The sequence below is a fragment of the Xiphophorus couchianus genome, chromosome 18 (genome assembly GCF_001444195.1).
Source record: "Xiphophorus couchianus chromosome 18, X_couchianus-1.0, whole genome shotgun sequence".
Lineage (NCBI taxonomy): Eukaryota > Metazoa > Chordata > Actinopteri > Cyprinodontiformes > Poeciliidae > Xiphophorus > Xiphophorus couchianus.
In genome coordinates this window covers 19,462,590-19,483,421 of record NC_040245.1, presented here as the reverse complement: position 1 = coordinate 19,483,421, position 20,832 = coordinate 19,462,590, and the positions used below count along the sequence as shown (strand labels likewise).

The window sequence follows — 20,832 nt, the reverse complement described above, 5'->3', positions numbered from 1 at the left end:
CAGGTACCCAATTTCAAGAGAGAGATATTGTCACGAATTGGTGGATGTGGTGGTGAGGCAGACGCAGCAGACTCAGGTAAGATGAATGATTGATTTTAATCAAGAACAAACACAGTCCAGCAACGGGCAGCACGGCCGAGAGGAAGCCAGGGCTCGACGCCGGTAGCCACCGTAAACACGACTGGACAACACGAAAGACAGAACGCACATTAGACGAGGACCTGGCCAAGAACAGACACACAGGTGACACTAAATACACTGGGGGTAATCAGGGAACAAGAAACACCTGGGAACTAATCAAGGGGAGAACAGGACAACACAGAGACACAGAGACACAGGAAACTCAAAATAAACACACAGCAAAACACAGATCACGACAGATATGTAGCCACCTTTATGACAAAATGTAATCGGTGGACTTATTTATGACCCTAATCATTAATTTCCGGTGACCGGATGTGCCCTCCCCAAAATAAACATTCCTTAGACATCTGTTAATCCCATCTTTGTGACACTTTGTTTTGGTAAACTCCTTCTGATCTCTGAGTTTTAAGAGTAATTAACAATTAAAGTATGAAAAAACAACAAGTGTTAGATAATCAAGAATAATATATAGTATATACTATAACTAGAGACGTTTAAATAGATTCAGATATTTTAAACAGAATGTCTTCCTGATACGCAGCGTGAAGGGGGCGGGAGGAGAGGACTGACCCCAGCCCTGCTCAACATGCCATCTGTGTGAAGGGGTAAAAGCCCCTCAGGATGGTCAGGACATTTACTCACCATCTTTGTGACACCTTGCTTTCGTAAACTCCTTCCAACCTCTATGAAGTTTAGGAAGAATGCAATTAAAAGGGATCAACAATAAACATTTACTGCTAGGTACAGTCTAACACTTGGCATAGGATGAGGAGACAGTGACAAACAGATAAAGGCCACAAAGGGGAGGGTTGATGGCAGTGGTGCGCAGTGTGCTGGGGTGTGCGGGCGTGGGCGTGTGTGTGAGTGTTGGGGAGGGAGTGCGCACATGTGACCACATGTGAGGGAATTAAAGGACTAATTAAAGTATGAAAAACAATAAGTGATGATCAGTATCAAGAATAATATATAGTTTGTCACCTTTCCTAGAGAAGTTTAGATTTAGAATCTTGTAATTACCTAAGGTTTTGTTCACCAAGCCGTTTGTGCGTCTGTGCGCGTCGCTGCGTAAGAGTGAATACATACCTCTAAAGAAAACCTGTAGTTTCACTGTTTTACTGCATTATTTATGGTAGCACGATTAGTCAGTGCTGACTGAGTTTGTGATTTCCTTCATCCGTTCCGAAAACTGTCACTTAAATTTTAAACTCTTATAGATTTTTTTCTGTAACACTTGCTAGTGTGAAACATTTCAGTAAATGTTCCTCATTTGTACACGTATTTCTTAAGAATATGTGTCTCAGTAAACGTTCCTCATTTGTACACGTACTTCTTAAGAATATGTGACCGACAGTAAACAGGCCTATGTGAGGTTACTCAAATTTAACTTTTAACTTTCTACATTTAAATTGAAAAGCAAGTAATTTCAAGACCATTTACAAAAAAGTCATTTCCATTCTACTTATCAAACAGTGCAGCAATTTAAATGTATTATTTAAGTCAGTAAAAAAGAAAAAAAAAACTTAAGTTATCCAAGTTAAAAATGCAGAAAGCATCTTGTCATTGACCTGACTTGTTTATATGCTTGCCCCTCTTCAAATTACTTTTACCCTGTAATGACTGATTTTATCCATATTTTCAGGGGAAGCCTGTGGAACCAACATGTACATTTGCTGCCTTCTTTCTTTGTTTCTTTCTTTCTTAGACTAGAAAAGAAATTTCCTAGTTATTTTGGGGAGGTCACATCCGGTCACCGGAAATTAAAAGTAAATAATGATTAGGATCATAAATCAGTCCACAGATTAAATTTTGTCATAAAGGTGCCTATATACCTCTCTTTCAAAGTATTAATTGCAAAGTCAAATTTCTTTTAAGTCATATTTATATAAATACATTATTTTTACAACACCTGAAGTTAACATAGCTGTGATTGATTAATGGCACCATGAGCCTGAAAAATACCTAACTTTTAAGCCCCACCCTTCAATAAGTACTTTTAGTATTTCGTTTGTTCTGGATGAAAATGACAGTAAATCGTCTTTACATTTAGATACTGCACACGTATAGCCTTATAGGTGACATCTTATTTACAGGAGACGTTTTACTGTTTTTCTCCGATTTATGACAGTATTTAATTTAAATGCAATGCAGTTTTAGCAAGTGAGCTGCAATAAAGCCAGTGCTTTTGAGATGATACCACAATACTTAAATAGATCTCACAGGAAGGAATTTATTTATTTATTTATTTATTTATTTAGTTAGTTAGTTAGTTAGTTAGTCAGTTAGTTAGTTAGTTAGTTAGTTCAATGAGAAATTAAATTTATCAGCTGAAATACAGGAAAAACACCTGGTTAATGTGGAATTTATCATTTTGAGGCTTCAGACTGAAATTTTAAAAACTGCCTTTGTCCACAGTTTATCTTTGGTAGTATAAAGTAAAAATATGAAAGTAATTATGCAATGTTTTGCTTATGTAAGGTATATATATTCTGTTGCTGTGTTTATATTCAAAAATATAAACACAGGTATAGATGTAACCCACATACTGATGAATTGTATCAACACAGCTTACAAAATAACATCTTGGCCTCTGGCCTTTAAATACGAACATGAAAACAGTTAAGAAAAATGAAAAAAAAAAACCCCACTAGTTTCAAGATATTTATTTGGTTTCCATTGGAACGTTTTCAGATGCCAGCATCCCTGAGAAAATGTAAAATGCAAAACTTTGGAACAGCCCCATCCATGTGGGCAGAAACAAGCTGGAAAAAGGTTTTAGTTCCAAGCAATCACAACCCTGCACAGCTTTCTTCTTTCATCCTCTGACTGTGAGACACTCTGGTTAATTCTTGGAGATGAGGAGATAGTGCTTCCCCCTGCCTTGCAAACTTACTGCAGTGCAGATCTGAGAGATGTCCATGGTAGTGCTCTGTGATTAACCTTTTATTTAATGGATCCTCGGAGAGGGGGTAGTACCCTGCTGAACAGGCATCATTGGCATCATTTCAGCTTGGACAGCATAAAGCAAGCAGGTAAAAATTATAATCAAGTCATTTTAATGCAAAAAAAAACGGACCTTTTAACACAAGCTATTAATACCTTATCAACCCCAATTCAGACCCAGGACAAAATATTTTTTTAAATTTTTGCTGTCTTATGGGTGAGTGTTCCTTCTGGGGGTTTTCTCACAGAGTGATTCACTGACCTTCATACTTTCAATTGTTTCATTGAGCATAATAAAAGAAACAAAACATGTCTAATTGTCCTTTAGAAGAACCTCCACAGACAGATCTCAGCTTTCGCTGCATTTCTTCCAGTCCGTCTCACTCTTCTATGCGGTCACCTCAAAGCAGCCCCGGCGGTGCGTCTGCATGTCTCTCACCCTGCGGATGGACTGGATCTGGGGGTGGTGGGCTCCCCAATCATTCCAGTGCTTGAAAGGTCCCAGTTCTAACACGTACTGGTAGCCACGGTAGCCAGGATATTGGTAACCCACCCACCTTTGTGAAGAAGCAAAGAGAAACAGATGTTACTTACATTCATGCTTAAGTTTATGATTAATTTGGATGGATGTAATATGGTGCATTGCAAAAGCAATTTTGCACCTTGCACTTTTTCCAGTTTTATATTATTAAAACAACAAATTTTATTCATCATAGCATTTTATTGGGATTTTATATGACTGACCAACACGAGGGTTTGAATAAATGTGAATTTGAACAAAAATGATATATGGGTTTCAAAATGTTTTATAATTAAAAGTGTGATGTGCATTTACATTTAGACCTCTTCACTCTGAAAATCCCTATTCAAGTTGAAAGCTTTTCCTTTGCAATCATCTGATTAATAAAATAGAGTCCATCTGTGTGTAATCTGACACCAGTATAACGTTGACTCTGATAGTCCTAAATACAAGTTCAATCATCTTTTTTCAGATTCATGTAATTATTAAACAGAGCTCACCTATGTGTAATTTAATCTCTGTTTTAATCCATCAGTTTTTTAAGCCTCAAAGTTTAATTAGAAAACTTTAGTGAAGAAACAGAATTGCTAATATCAATAGACAGATAAAGCTGCGGAGAAGTTTGAAGTGGGTTTAGGTGATAAAATAAAATCTCAAATTGGAAAAGTATTGCAGATAAACCTACCAAGACAAGACGGTGCACCAAAACAGACGGTTGGCTAGAGTCTTTGTAAAACTTTAAAATTGTAAAGAATAGAAACCTACAAGTAATTTTCTGTTCATTTTACAAATATACACTAATTTCTTTGGCTCCAAATCCTTTTACCTTGTATCAGTGCAAGAGCAAGTGCTAACATTAGGGCACAAATAACTAGTGACCGTAAATAGACAAAAGTAACACTAAGGAGAAGATTGGTAACGGCTTACGTTCCACCGGTGACCTGAATGCTGGCGACACGATCCTGGAAACCATAGGACCACAAGCTTGGAATATCCTCATCACACACTTCCATCTTACGGCCTTCAAAGTTTGCACATTCATACAGACAAATCTTGTGGTCTTGTGGATCCTGAAAAAATACATTCACCTTTCAGTGAGTTACCTCTTTGCAATAGATATGTTCGATCCTTTAAATAGAAAGCAAGATAGTACATTTTAAAATATCACCTAATAAAAAACATCTCAGTAAAAATAATCTCAAGCCTAAAAATATACTCTTGAAAGCGTCTCCTCAAAAGCATAATGCATCAAATGAAAGTTGGATTGAAGAATAAGAAAAAGTGATGGTTTTGATGATGGGAACAGAGATGGATAAAAATAGGACGGTGACAACACACCATTCGAACGGGCCTGACTGACATCATGCGGTCACACCGGTAGCTGTTGGACCAGGTATCCCAGCGGGGGTACTCGCCCTTCTCGAGCATGAACATCTCACCAGTCATGTTCTGCTGCTCATAGCCAACCCAGCTGGATGGTCAGAAAGACAGGTATGTTAGCATGTGTTGGGGAAAATGTACACTTTATTAGGAAGCATCTCAGCAAAGGACCGGCATGGTGGTTGGTATGTAATGTCATGGTCTGAGTGTTTCCAAAACTGTTATGATTCTTATGCGCAACCATCAATTAGATTCACACAGGATTGTCTGAAAAACAGAGATTTTTCCTGTAAGCAGCAGTTTTGAGGATAGAAATGCCTTGTTGATGCCAGAGGGCAGAGGAGAACTAGCAGACTTTCTCAAGGTGACAGGAAACCAACATTAGATGAAATAACCAGTTGTTGCAATAACTGTATCTTGAATATATAACTACACATTGAACCCTTAAGCAGATGGGCTAAAGAACAAACCTGCATCTCCAATGTCAGCCAAGAACTAAAAATTTGTTTGGCCTTCCACATAAAACCCTTTGAAAATTACAACTGGTCCAAAATTCAGCAGGCTGTATCATCACATGGAACCATTAATCACACCTATTCTACAAAAGCTCCATTGGTGTCCCATTAACATCAACTACTCCTAACCTTCATAGCTGTCCACAACCTCACCCCTCCATATCTCTCTGATTTTCTTCAGATTTTTACACACATGATCCTCTTCCTCCATTCATCTGACTGTACCCCACTGCTCGTCTCGCAGACCACTCGGTCGCTCTCCCAGTTGTTCTAACTAACGCGGACTCACTGCCACGGACTCACTGCCACATTCACCAAAACTGGACAATCTATGCTAAAAGAATAAGGGAAGTTCTGCAGGTAAATGGGGCTCCAGCGCAGTTCTCAAAAAGTGTACTGAACATAGGCATAGTGAGGCATAGTCTGTGAGACAGTTTGGTGACTTACGGTCCACACTCCACCCTGATGGAGCCAATTCTGTCGAAACCCTTCTCACACAGATTAAGGCACTCTCCAAACAGGTCCATCCTGCGGCCTTGGAAGTTTTCATATTCATAGAGATATATCTGGTAAGAAAAAAAATGTCAATTTAGATTTTTTATTTGCTTTCTTGGACTGTTTTCTGGTTTTTGAAGTACCTTGTGATTGCGCAGGCTAATGGCAGGGTGACTGCCAATGTTGCCCTGAACACCTGAGTGAGACATGATGAAATCTGAAGAGAAAGCGATGATATAAATCACCATTACATGCAACCAGGAGAGTAAGGAAGTGTGTCACAGTCTACTGAAGCTGTTTTCTTGTTAAGATCAATCTGTGTTGAATCTGAGAGGCTACAAAGCGGATAAACCTCGTAAATATGATCAGGCTGTTTAGGTACAAACAAACGGTAGGCCCACAGCCTGGGGTTCCCTGAAAATAACCTAACTCAGGTGACACTGATGACATCAAGATGCTTTTTTAATATAACAATGGTGAAAATTCTTTATGCAACCAATAAAATGCTCAAAAACTGAAATATATTTTGTTTGTGCACACATGCATGCATTTAAAGTCACATATAATATTTATAATTTAGCTTTTTTAAGTTATACCGAAATTACTACAAATGTCTACACAGAACTGCTGTTTTCTTGTAACTTTGGCTGCACATGTTGCTCTGCTGCACCTGCAGAAATAAAACATATTATTAAATACTCACAGGTTTTGTACCTCTCCTCCTGTGTTTAAGAAAGTGAATTCAAATAAAGCTGAGAAAGTTGCTCTTTCCTTCCTGAATTATGTTACACTGGACACTTCTTTAAATGTCTACTGTAGTAAAATTTTTGCAACTGAAACATTTGTGGTGAGTAATAGAAAGAATCTGATAATTAAAATTAAGTGACCTTAAATCAATGCAATAAATAACCCTTAAAAAGCCTTTTCTGTTCTTGCATTTGCTGAAAAAGCCTGAAACCCAAACCCAAGATGGCCTGCGAAAACTGCCTGTGCACTCCTTGGAAAGAGGGTATTATTGACCTCTTCCACATATTTTACCTGGTCAGAATCATTACAATAACTCCATTATTAGAAAACATCCGTTTTCTGCTCCAAAAAGTGACATTATTTCTTGAAAATATTCTGAACATTCCTTGACGTTTTTTCTTAGCAAGAGCAATAGAAACAAATTTGTCATGTCTGGATCCAATTTCTTCTCACTCGTCCCTGTTGATTTTATCTTATGGTAGCAGATTAGTATTAAATAATACACTAATGTATTTTATCTAAGTTATCCACCTACTCAGTCCAAAGTTACAGCATGAGAAATAGTCTGGCTTGGTTGTTTCAGTCCGCTGAGTGAGCAAACCAGAGTATCCTCCCTAGCATCCTTGCATTTCTACCAGAGACAGAAGACCTTGGTGTGGACACTTACAGTCACAGCTGAAGGCTGAAATGGACCGATCTTTGAAGACAGTGATGGACGGAGGCCTTTTGAGTGGAGATATATATATATAGACATTCACCTCCAGAGCGAATCTATAAAGGCCAGATTCTGACATCTCATTGGCTCAGAGCTGCTGGGAGGACGGTGATGGGTCAAAGGTCACTTTGTTAATCCATTGGTGATCTGTGCTCAGTCAGCAGCAGGGTTTTTATTGTGCAGCCCCATTGTTGGGGGCTGAGGACAGTCACTGCCATCAGCAGAAAGTTGGTGACACACAAACCCACACTGAACCGTCTACTTTTAGGTTTTGAACCACATTTTTCCATTGTTGAGCTTAACCTCCTGCCACTTCCAACAGCTATTATGTATATAATTTTTATGGCTTTTTTTATGCCACATTATTTTTTTTTGTTTTTCTTTCATGTATGCTGCTAAGCCTTTGAGCCCTGGGACGGTAAATGTGCTGACTATAGGATTGGCATCGGTGTTTTTGTTCAGACAGGGGACTGCTGGTCACGGTGCTGAAGTGCCCCTGTTATAGTTAGGCCTATATTAAATTCACATAGAAAAAAATATGAAGAGAGTAATGAAAAAATGTAAGCATACTTGAAAAAGAAAGATATTTTAAAATGTAAAGTGAGCTGAGACATGGTCAAGTTAAATTGACAAAATAAAACATCCAGGTTTTAGTCAGATTGGTTCCAGAGCACAAAAGCACAAAATAAATGCTACCTATTCTTCAGAGAGCACTTAATGAACAGGCCTCTAGTGGCCTGACAGACCTAGAATTTCCACACCTGATTTGCAACTAACAGTTGGTCTGCTAAATAAAACTTTTGTTGTCATTAACCATTTTTAATTTTTTTTAGTTTCATCACTCACACCCAGATGTACTAACACATCTGTAGAATCATGAAATTCATAAATAGCAGCTTTTCTTACAACATGAAGTAGGCTAAAAGATCTCAGAAAGCAATGCATTAAATATTAAAACACCATAGATACTTTTCAACCTTTTTAGTACACATTAGTAACATTAGTAAGATCAATGGAATTAAACTACTCACCTTCATCACAATTCATTTGGTTCACATAAATTGATGTCAAAATGTAATCTGGCTGCCAATCATTTCAGAGGTACGACACAATGAGAAATTAGAGTCTAATTACCAGAAAGGGATGACATTTTGAGAGCATTTTTATGACTGAGGAACCCCCCCCCCCAAAAAAACCCCATCAAAAGTAATAAATAAATAACGTAAACCACAGGATTAACTTAAAGCAGAACTCAGAAAAACTAAACTTAAAACTCAAAATCCTCCAGATCATGAAATAAAACATAGTTCTCTCATGGTTAAGGTTTGTTATTATTCTGTTTTGTCCTGAATCATATTATTTCACTGCTAGACAAAAAAAAATTACATCACAGTTTGGACACAGCTGGTTGACATGTTGCCATGCTTGTGTCGATGCTTGCTTGACAGTGAAGGTCTGTGTGTGGTTTGTATGTAAATGTCTGAACAGGGATTAAATGTGTGTGACTGTGTGTGTATCCTCCCATGTGGTAGTGAGTGCATGACAGAGCATGTGTGCATTTGGAGGTGAAAGGACCAAAGACGGTCCTTTCACCTCCAAATGCACACATGCTCTGTCATGTGGGGTGTGATGCTCTGATCGGCAACAACCACAGCACAAGATGGACTTTTCTTGTCATGACCAAACTGTGATGATCTTTTTCCTGAACTCTGCTGTGCCAGAACTCGGCCCGGCCCATTGGACACGAAACACTTGGAACTTCTGCTTATTTGCACTGGGCACAGTGCCCTCCGTTCAGTCCAGCTGCAGCTCACTAAAGCCCAACAGCTCAGTACCGAACAATGAACGGGACCAGCAATGTGCTGACTCCCGACCCATACCGGTCCAGTTACATCTCAGCACCAGCATGTATAAATAGGTCCGTTCAGTTTGGGGTCAGGACGTCGTTTTTTGTGAAGTCCCTGTGAGAACTGAGCGCCAATCTTTGTTGGGCAGTCAGGTAAGCCTTCTGTCTTAGTTCTTAATGTGCAGACACGTGCCATTTTGTTTTTTGCACCTTTTCTGCACAATCACTCTGCTGAGTCATGTAGACTGAAGGCAGTCAGGAAGACGCACACATACGGACTGTGCACCGGCCACACATAGAGTTTACATCCAACCTGCAAGCATGAGGATGAAGTTTAAATCACAAGATGTGGTTTTAGATTTATGTCAGATGACATAAGTTTAGTTGAAACTGCATTGATGCGAAATCTTTTAAATAAACATGAAACATAAAATGTAGGTGGCATAAATAAATATTAAAGTATGACCTAACTATAAGCTTTCCTCACATATTTTCTGTTCTAAAGGCAAATCTTCACTGAAATCCACAGCAGCATGGCTCTAAATAATCCCACCCCGCTGGGACCATGGAAGGTGAGTGAGATCATTCGTCACTGAAGATTGCCAAAAGTGGATTTCATTTTTTTCTAATTTCATGCCTAATTTAATAAAAGCCACCATGGTGTATGCACATGCATATTCTCTCTAGATCACAGCTTACGACCAGGAAAACTTCCAGGGCAAACGTCTTGAGTTCACCTCAGCCTGCCAGAACATCATGGAGTGCAGCATCGACAACATCCGCTCCCTCAAGGTCGAGTGCGGGGCGTAAGTGAGACAAAAACAAGAAATGTTGATTAATAGTCTCCTTTAGCCTTTTTAAAAAATGATTTATTTGAAATGTCTGTGTGACTATGCGCTTGTCGGTGAACAGCTGGGCAGGATATGAGCACTCCAGCTTCTGTGGACAACAGTTTGTGCTGGAGAGAGGAGAGTATCCTCACTGGGAGTCGTGGAGTGGCAGCAACGCCTACCACATTGAGCGGATGATGTCCTTCCGACCCATCTGCTCCGCTGTGAGTTTCTCTCCCAAATCAACAGCTTTAACTTGCTCTCGGATCTTCAGCAATGATTATGTGATGAAAAAATCGCAATACTCTCAAACAAAATTTAACTCAAGTTACTAAAAACTAAGACAAATGTGAACAAAAGTCAAATGCAATCGCCAGTTTGTAAAATGTAGCAGGGTTTTACCTTAAACTTAGCTAAGCTGACTGTTTTGTGTGCAAGCAGAACCACAAGGAGTCCAAGATGGTGCTGTTTGAGAGGGAGAACTTCATAGGTCGCCAGTGGGAGATAAACGATGACTACCCCTCCCTGCAGGCTATGGGCTGGAGCAACAATGAGATCGGATCTATGCAAGTTCAGAGCGGAGCGTAAGTCTTCATTTCTAAATGCACACAATGTAATCATGGCAACTGAAGACACGACTAACAGCCCATGTTATGTAGCAGCATTGTGCTACAGGACACAAACATTGAAATTAAGCTGAGGCAATCTCAAGAATCTCTTCTCTGCTTAGTCATGAGGGATTGAAAGGGTGTGGTAAATGAAGGAGTCTGGAATATAAATAAAAGTTAATTTTCTTAAAATGTATTAAGTAAAGTTAAAATATTTTAAATAGTACATTTGTAAAGACTGCATAAAAACATTTTGCTAAATGAAACATTCTTAACGTTACTTGGTGCATTTGGTAATTAACAAACAAATGAATTAAAGAGCTGCATGATCTCTCTTTTTCAACTTGCTGGCCTTGCTGTGATAAAAACACCATTCTGACTTAAAGCCTCCAGTGAGGCCCCATATATGTGTTCGGGGGCAGTTTCTGCACACCCATACAGGCACACACTTAAACTGAGGAAATAAGCTGAGATTCTGGGGTACAATAAGATGCGGCACAAACCTGTACAAAGCACATAATCCAGTCTTCCGATCCTGCAGGCAGGAGACACCGACTTAACACACAGCATCCCAACTCCAAATATAATCAGATAGTAGCAGAGCTGACAGGTAAGTTATAATTTTGTGTTTGGTGCTTGTTCACCTGCATTCCTATGCCACCCAGGTTTAGCCCATATAAAAAAAACACAATAGGGTTCGGCTGTTCTGATCTGTAAGAGCGGTGTTGGTAGTGGAGTTTCTTTTAATTTCTGTCATATCTTATGCAAAATATTGCTTGATATTTTTGGTTTTGGTTTTTCTTTCTTCCTGCAGTTGGGTTTGCTACCAATTCCCAGGTTACCGTGGTTACCAATACATCATGGAGTGCGACCGGCATGGTGGCGAATACAAACACTACAGAGAGTGGGGCTCCCATGCTCAGTCCTTCCAGGTGCAGTCGCTGCGTCGGATCCAGCAATGAGGCCTGCAGCCGCCTCTCCCTACCACTCACTCTTCACCTCCTCTTCTTTCTTCTCCCCTTATTCATCTTCCTCCATTCACCCTGTCATATTCCTGCACCTCTTGGGGTTTCCCAATTGAGAAGCTAACACAATGTTTGTTTTGTTGCCAAATAAAAAGCACTTACAAGGGATTGAGAGGAGAGAAAAAAAACTGACAATGAAGAGAAGCTCTGGACTGATGCCCCATGAGGAAAGAAGAAAAGGGGAGTAAAAAGCCTTGCAGTGGCAACAGAGCAGCGGAGTCACTCAGGCATTGCTGTGTAACTTCATATGTTTGTGGGTCACTACGCTGATGCCGGTGACGAAAAAAGAAAGAATGGACAACTTAAAATAAACACAAACTCAAACAGTCTGCTTCTAACCTGCAGGGTGTTGGGATTTCTTTTCTTTAACTGTTGCTTCCATAAATGTTTGAGCTGCTCTGCCTTTTTTCTTGAAGCCTTCAGTTGATTGTGAGCTTGAATGAAGAGGGTTAATCTTTTATTTTCTTTTAAAGCCACCAAGAAACAAATGTTGGGTTAAAATAGATATGACTAAAAATGCAGCCAATATTACTGGTAGGACCTGGAACGTATTAGTCACACTGCAAGTGATTGAGACATGCACTTGTAAATCAAGAACTAAATGGTTTTACCTGAGGTGCACAGCACTTCTAATTTAAAATCTTTGATATGGCACAATGGGTCTCAAAATACGGCAGCCATCTGGTTCAGAATATAATAACCTAGCCAGTATTACTGTATCTCCACCCAATGCAACCTCCACTTTTGTTGATAAGCAGGAACTGAAAAAAAGAATCTGACACTAGAACTTTACTAAATTCTCAACACTATGTTTCTAAATTCAAATGTTTTCTTATATATGCCCATGTTTTGATGTTTCCTCAGTGGGAAGCAGGAAATGTATATTTTTTCTGTTATTTTTGAATGCTTTAAATAGATTTGTCATCTATAGTACTAAGATAATTGTTCAGCTGTAATGTATGAGAAAGGAAAATAAGCAAGTGGAAGAGTTTATTTATCTCGTTATGACACAGTATTTTTTTCCAAAACAAGATCAGTTTATTACAAAACTCACTATTAGTTTGTGTCTAATAGAAGGATGGACACGAAGTGTTTTTGATTTAGCTGCAGATAAAAAAATAAATATTTTTTGCTAACAATAATATGCAGAAATTGTCATATTCGGGACATTTTTCAAGAGTCTGTGGATATAATATTAGTTAAACTAATTTTTGCACTGGCAATTTATTGGGAAAAGAGCCATGATCCAATAAAAATCATGGTAGAGTGAAGTCTTTCACCCTAAACAGGCTGAAGTAATAATTGACAAACAAAACATAATAAAATAGATGTTGTTATACCATCCCAATCATTAAGATTAGAGAAACTTGTGTCAGCTTGTAAAAAGGCCGTCTTTAGAAAATGAATCTCTGAATACAAAATGTTTCACGTTAGAAGCAGGATTGATCAGGAACTAACAAAATTACTATAATGTCACATAACAGTTAATGTATAACTTGAGTTGCCATATAGAGCATTAGGTTAACCAGCTTAATATTTAAGTAAATGTGTCTTGTAATGATTAAATGTTCTGATAATGGCTCCTGAAAGCTTCACAGCCAGTAAACTAAGCTTGGCTCCATTTCCCTAGAGCTTTAATTATGTCTTCACATTAGTGCTTTTGTCCCTGACTTAACCAAAGGTTTGCTTAGCATAATTCAGATATACTTTTTAGATACATTTGTGAGTAGAACAGCTTTGGGCAGACAGTGAGATGCTGGTTATTTGTTTGCACAACTTCCATCACATTATTGCTGAATCCATTGAAAAATAGCGCTTCAACCTGAACAAAATGAAGCAATCTCTCAGCTTTTCTTTTGATCTTCTAAATTAGGCTATACACGACCAGAAATTGTTGTTACATTTCTTTTTACGTGTAGTTGTTTTCGCAGAATTGAAAATATGCTACCATCATTAAACACAAAGAATGTGTTTGCTGAAAAATCAAAAATCGGAAAATACTCTAATATACCAGGGGAAGAAATATTTGTATTTTTGTGCATTTTATGAACTTGCGCTGTGGCAAATGCACCGCATAAAGCAAACATACGTAGTTGTTTTCTTCACTATTTGATATCAAATCAAACTAAACTTCTTTTTCAAGGCTTTCCTAGATTATTTCTATTTGCTAAGTGTCAATTTTTGTTATTTTTTTCAGTTTCGGACTGTCCCATCCCCCCGTCGTTTTTCCCCCCAATACGGTTGATTTTAATTTTAAATTAAAAAATATATTCGGGATTGAAATCTCAAGGGCGAAGGTTACCCGGACCAATGACTATAAATTTAAATGAACTTCCGGTTTTGAACTATGTCTTTTAAGTCAGAAAGTTTCCTTACTGTACCTATACCAGTAGTATTGAACTAAACCCCACAAAAACAGATTATTAAAAAAGTTATTGACTGACGGCTATATTTGATACCCGAAAACTCTCGTGTACGAAACTTAAATTTCTTTCATGTAGGGATTAGACCCGCTCCAGGCTAACTCTCCTGGTCCACCTTAAAAAGTTACGTCACATTGTAGCCCCGCCCACGGAGGTGAACGGAAGTGAAAAGAAAGAGGCAGGCTGGTGTGGCCCTGACGGCAGAAAAACAACTGTGACGCGAAGAAAGACCTTTTTTTTAAAATTTTTTTTAAAAAAAGAAAGAAAATCATTCGTTTCAGTTCTTTAGTTGAGAAAACCGGATGGTGTGGAAGTAGTTATTAGGTCAACATGGTACTCATCTGGGAGCCTCTTCCGAAGACGTTGAAACAGCTGGTGTTACTTTCCGCCTTGTTTCGTCTTGTTGTGTCTCAGGGTGACGACCAGAAGCAGTCGCGACGAAGCACCGGCGCTTCAGAAACGATAGAGACTTACAACCAGTTCTACAATTATGTTGACCTAACGAGACGCTTACAGGCTTTAGCGCAGAGCTACCCCCACATTGCGAGCCTGTCGAGCATTGGTCGGTCTGTGGAGGGCAGGGAGTTGTGGGTGATGCGGATCACTGTGGATCCCAACAAAGACACGCCGGGGAAACCTAAATTTAAGTACGTGGGGAACATGCACGGAGACGAGACCGTGTCCAGGCAGGTGTTGGTCTACCTGGTGGAGTACCTGCTCGCTAAGTACGGGGAGGAAGACCGAGTCACGCAGCTGGTGAACAGCACGGATATTTACATCATGCCCAGCATGAACCCTGACGGCTTTGAGAAGTCGAAGGAAGGGGACTGCGAAGGTGAAAACGGGGGGCGAAATAATGCCAGAAATAAGGACCTAAACAGAAGTTTTCCCGATCAGTTTGACGGGACAACAGTGAGTCCAGATATCGTTCCAGAGGTGACGGCTGTGATAAAATGGATCAAGGAGAAAAAGTGAGTACTGCTGTTCTCTACAGACAGGTATCATAAAAAAAAGTGGTCCTGTTCGCCTTTTTAGAGGAATTCTCACCACAACAATAAGCTGTGTCTATTTAGAAATAATCTATCAATATTTGGCTCCTTCCTCGGAAACAAAAAATAAAAGTGAAGACATTGTTTAACATTTTGATGTCTTAAATTTTCTGTTATCTTTTTAGGATCCATGTGAAATTTATATCGTACCATATTTAGGACTGCACAGTATTAGAAAGTAAGGCCACGGGAATATTATTGGTAGAGATGGCAGTGAGGATGTCGAGTAGACAAATCCCAATTTTCCTTGTTTCCATCTTCCTCATGTTTGCTTTCAGCCATCTTTGTACCAGGTGTGACATCCTGAAGCCAGACTTCATCAAACTGGCCGATTATCTTATCTGTAAGCAAAATGTATATTTCTAAGGCAAACATATGGAATAAGACCTTCTAAATGTAGTTATATTCATGAGGTTATTGCTCAGAATATTAACCTTTTTGTAGTTATGTTCTTTATAAACTCATTATACTTTCAAAGGTTGCACATTTACGCTTCCAGTTCTTGAGGCCTGGGCTATTTCTGGATCATTCTCAGATGGATTATCAGAGGAAGTATCTTCTACGGCTGGCCTAAAGCAGTGGATACTTTTCTCATGTTTAGTTGAAAAGATGTCAGCTGGCATTCACATTCAAAGTTTAGTTGTGTAAAAGTTTTGTTGCCAGTGACTCAGAAAAACAATTTTGGTAGCACCTTGACATTACAGCACTTTGAATTGTCTTTGGCTGAAAGGTGCTATATAAATAAAGTTGCCTTGCCTTACATTACTCTCCTCTGATACCTGTTCAGTGGAATGTTTTCCTCATGCTTTTCTTCCTAAAAGTTGTGCTCAAGTAAATGTCGATCCATCTGCAACCTTCATGGGCGCATCCCGTTGCAGCAGTTCACCAAGGAGAGTACCAGCAATCAGAGATGTTTAAATGAGATTTTTCCAGATTTCCTGGCTATTTTAGAGCAAATTTTTGCCAGATGAATTCACATTTAGTCATTTTGTGACCAGCAGACAAAGTATTTTCAAAGGCCTGGAGCCAGTTATTTAGAGAGGAGAGCTGCTATTAACTTACATCATCATTTAATAGATGTGTAGTTAACATGTGATAACATACATTGACTAATGATGTAACAAAGCAGACTCAAGACAAACAAAATGGCATCGTGAAAGTGGAATAACATTTATTGAGCAGTTATATTTCTGTTTTAAAAGTTGAAAAAGAACAACAAAAAGTGCTTCACAGCAGCAGCAGCTGGAGTGCAGGCATCTGTTTAGGCTGAACAGATATTCTTGCTACTGGCAAAAAACCCCCAACAAAACACAATAATTTGGGAAATGCCAGTGAAAATGTGTAAAAACTTTAAAATAAATGTGTGTTAATCTCGGATTGGAAGTTAGCTGTAGGTTGTGTGGTGACAAAATAAACTACTACTCTTTCTGAGTTGTAGTTGTTTTGAATTGTTTAATTATTGCTCTAACTTACATAAATTGCTGCTCCCGTCTCCACAGATTTGTTCTCTCTGGGAACCTGCACGGCGGCACTGTGGTGGCCAGTTACCCTTTCGACGACTCTGCCTCCCACCCGCAACAGGACTTCTACAGCCAGTCGGAGGATGACAGTCTGTTTCGCTACCTGGCCCTGGTGTATTCCCAAAATCACCCTGCGATGAAGACGGGTCAGCCCAACTGTCCCGGCTCTCCTGGAGAAACCTTTAAAGACGGGATCACCAACGGAGCCTACTGGTACGATGTGCCAGGTGAGTGGTTAAGCAGTTCAGCTGTTCATGTTAAAATGTTTAAGATAAATCTGACGGTGAACGTCCACTGCAGTATGATCAGTGTGATGTCGGGAAATTAAAAAGTAGGCCAGTTTTTGCTATGAGATTGCTTCAAGCCCTTTTAATCTTAGTCATGTTTTTACAGCCACAGTCAGCTGGCTTAAACTGAGTCCAGTTTTATGGGTCACATTCTTTGTGCTGTCCTAGAAGCTTTTCAATTACAGCTGGCCTGCTGTTGTTTTTGATGTTAGCGTAAGTCTGTCATTTGTGGACATACAACTCTCCCTTAAAGTGATTGTGCAGGGACCGTCTGTCTAAAACCTAAGAATGTTTCTGATTGTCGGATTGTTTGCAGCTTATTCAGGAATGTGTCGGTGCACAAGCTGCAGCATGTTCAGGATGAATTAGATTCAAGTTGTTTCAGTTTATTTAATTGAAGGCAGGACTCTGTTTATTCTTTTATCAGGAACATGGCAGGATTTTATGTCTGCTTTTCTCTTTAATATAATCTACATTCTAGAAAAGTTTTTTTTTTGACATATCCTACGACAGTTTTAACCAATATGTAAAAGACATATATTTTTATAAAAGTTATGAACACTTCTGTTAGGTAGACCTGCGTACTCCATCTTTAAATTAAAGATTGTACTGGTTCCCTAATTCTCACATAAAAGTGTTTCTACTAAGAAATAGACTGCTGTTGGCAAATAAAGACAAATTAATCATTTCCAGAACATAGATGATCTTTGTTGCAAAAGTATTTCCATTGTTTGTAGTCAAACAGTCTTAAGGGACAAATATTTGTCATCATGCATATCTGGAAGCACTTCTTGTTTTATTGCTCCTCACTCAAACGGCATTTTTGTGGCAAGAAAAAATACTATTTTGCTTTGAAAGACAATAATTTACAATCTGGTCTTTTTCATCAGTCATTCTTTTAATATTTATACTGTTTTCTGCTTCCTGAACATGATAATATACAGTATTCTTCTCTGAGGTCCTTAATTGTTGCCAGGAATTCAACATTAAATCCAATCCCCTCCATCCTCCACTTGTTTACTTAAGTAGTTTTTAGTAAATCAGTCATAATTGTGGTATGACTGATATTACAACTCATTTATTGTCTTTACATGAATGAGTAATGTAAAGACAATAGAGGCTGGAATAAATCCATACTTTTTTTGCATGTGACATGATGTTTCAAACAGTCCCTGTGACCTTTAACCTCTTGAACACCAGTAGGCTCAATGTGTTACTGCCAATGCAAAAGGAGAATTCCTGTCACTTGGAAAAGAACAGCCAACAAATTTAGCATTTGTGTTAATAATACGTCGCAGTCACAGATATTCAATGACTACATTTTAGAGTCTTAGTGTGTGGCCCTTATTATTTGTACCAATGCAAAGAAAACCTGCAACAAATACCATTCTGTTTTCTTTTTGTTTCTAATTTTTGGAATACTATCAGGTACAGTAACAACTGTGTGCCTGAAACCTGAAATTGGATCAACCATCATATGTTGCTCCTTTGTTTGGCTGGCTTTTCTCGGAGTGGAGGATGGTGCTGTGCGAATCTGTAGCTTCAGGTTTCGGCTCAGGTTTCCTCTGGTGATGCTCTGTGTTGTAACAAGTTTTATAACGAGAGCCCATCGGGAGGCGACTCCTTATGCATCAGCTCAGCCTGATTTAATTGCCTTCATAAAAACATGGGTCCCTGGACCCAGTTTGTCTGTTGTTCTCCCTATTATTCTTATCAAGTTTATTGTATAAGCCATGATGTATTCTTTTATCCCCAAATTATCATTTTTATTTCCTGATTGTATTAATATTTTTAGTCAGATTTGTAGTCCAGTTTTTTTTATTTATTTTTATGTTCACACATTTAAATAATTTAATGACTTACTTGTTCATTAAATTGTTACTTTTTGACCAGGTTTATCTTGGCTCTTTGCTGTCTAAAAAAATGAACCCACCATCAAGTAGAGACAGATTCTGCTCTCCATGTGATTCAAGATAAGCACCACTTACTGTGAAATAGTTGAATAGATATCACCTATTCAACTGAGGGATGCCACTGTTCAAAATGTCACCTAAATTTGGAATTACCGGCACTGGATGGAAACATTGTCTGGAGGACATGGAGTGAAATCACGAGAAGCCGAGGCAAACTGCCAGGAGGGAGAGTGAGGAACAGAGGACGGTTCTGTTTGGCAGACAGAGCCTGAAATAATAATCCACCGTCATGTTTCACAATGATTCACTGTAATCTAATCAGGAAGAACTCTGCTTCTTCTTTAACCATACAATAACCTGAAACTGGATTTAAGTTTTGACTTTTCAATTTAAGGTTTTTTTTCCGACTAACGACTAATTAAAAAAAGTAGATTTGAGACTCTTTGCAAGTAGTTTATATGATAATTGTTACAGAACTGAAACCCTTGAGGAGTCTGAGGTCACTGCAGTCACTGAATCTGTGCTGCTTGTCTTTGTTTCTGTGAACAACCGACAGGTCTACTTAGAAAAGCAGGTGCTTCTCCTTGGTGTTTGATTTTTATAGCTCAACCACTGCAGACATCCTGCAGTAAAGCGCATCCTGGTCTAACTCAGGTTTTGACTTGATTGTCTGTTCGGTGGTTTCCTGCTGCATTCAGGGTGTGACAATCTCCTCCTTCAACAGGATATTTAAGTCCAGGTCTGCAGGTCTGTGCGTTTGTTAAACTTCGTGGGTGCAGGGTGTTTACTTTAGTGGTTTGCTTCAGTGACAGTTTAAACTATGAAGCAGATGTAGCCAGAGACAAAGGCTTGTGTCTTGTGCTCTATAGCTAATAATTTTCTGTCATTACTGAATGTAGACACTTATATTACTCATCCCTCATAGGTGAGATATTTTAAAATATTTTATATATAGTTTGGTTGCCGTGTTACCCAGCTCTGTCTCTTTCCTCAGAGCTTAAAGTCCCAAAGGTGCCATGAAGGTAAATTTTAGTACGCCCCTCCTTCAAATAAATACTGAGGCCATGTTTCTTTATGTTGTGGGCTGGTTTTTATAACGGATGGGTTTGCATGCAGTTTATGTTTGTCATTTTTGTTCCACACCAAAAAGGATGACGCTCCTTTTTCAACAGCTGACAGAGCACATGAACACTTCTGTTAGGTAGACCTGCAGCCAACCTCTCAGCAGGCACACGACTTAGCTAGAAGCACTTCTGATTGGGCCAAGTCTCCTTTATGGCAGCAGCAGCGAGTTGGGCGTGGGACCTCCAGCATCATGGCAGGAGCCCAGCTGTCACGCTGCGAAGTGATTCCATTAAGCTTGTGTCAGCATTTATGAAAAAAAATTAGAGTTAAGTGGTTCAGCAAAAAACAAAACAAAACCAATATAAAATGATGCATGTTTTACCTTGGAATGTAGTAATAGGAGAACAGTTTTCTAGGTGTTGCCTTGAATATATTCAATTTAGGTTGACAATATATTTGCAACACTGTCTTTTCAAATACACGTTTCTACGTTAATATTTATATTATTAGATTTTACACATGCTTGTTTTATGTTGGTGATTTTGTTATCGTGCCTATATGCTGAAGATTTATTACATAACAGAAAAGATGCTTCTGAAAAGCATATTTTTATTTAAAAATGTATTCAACATTAATTTTTCTTTCAAGGTCTGTTGTTGACCGTCTTGTGAGTTTTTTCATGTTTTTTTAATCACACGTTTTACATCTACCCACCGATTCATCGACCAGACAGGTTTCTGCTGTAGTCTGTGCTGTTTGTCGTTTTCATCTCATCCAAGACTTTTCTTCTTTTGGCCATCCACAAATATC

At 38.8% G+C, this 20,832-nt stretch overlaps 3 protein-coding genes across 3 annotated transcripts in view; 2 read left to right on the top strand and 1 right to left on the bottom strand.

Moving 5' to 3' along the window:
- Nucleotides 1-2,788: 2,788 nt before the first annotated feature.
- Nucleotides 2,789-7,711, bottom strand: crybb1l3 (crystallin, beta B1, like 3). The gene is made up of 6 exons (XM_027999356.1): nt 7,409-7,711; nt 6,138-6,211; nt 5,947-6,065; nt 4,943-5,075; nt 4,532-4,674; nt 2,789-3,641 (listed from the first exon to the last, which is right to left on the bottom strand). Exons 1-6 carry the CDS (start codon nt 7,533-7,535, stop codon nt 3,473-3,475), a joined length of 765 nt encoding a protein of 254 aa, XP_027855157.1. The 5' UTR covers nt 7,536-7,711; the 3' UTR covers nt 2,789-3,472.
- Nucleotides 7,712-8,070: 359 nt separating this feature from the next.
- On the top strand, nt 8,071-14,436 carry cryba1a (crystallin, beta A1a). The gene is made up of 6 exons (XM_027999358.1): nt 8,071-9,455; nt 9,808-9,874; nt 9,990-10,108; nt 10,215-10,356; nt 10,574-10,716; nt 11,555-14,436. The coding sequence occupies exons 2-6, from the start codon at nt 9,836-9,838 to the stop codon at nt 11,700-11,702; spliced, it is 591 nt and encodes a 196-aa protein (XP_027855159.1). The 5' UTR covers nt 8,071-9,455; nt 9,808-9,835; the 3' UTR covers nt 11,703-14,436.
- cpda (carboxypeptidase D, a) overlaps nt 14,366-20,832 on the top strand; it is a 24,310-nt gene continuing 17,843 nt past the window's right edge. Inside the window, exons 1-2 of the mRNA XM_027999355.1 lie at nt 14,366-15,159; nt 16,737-16,984. Of these exons, the coding sequence (XP_027855156.1) occupies nt 14,519-15,159; nt 16,737-16,984 (889 nt within the window). The 5' untranslated portion in view covers nt 14,366-14,518. The remainder of the gene's footprint in view (nt 15,160-16,736; nt 16,985-20,832) is intronic.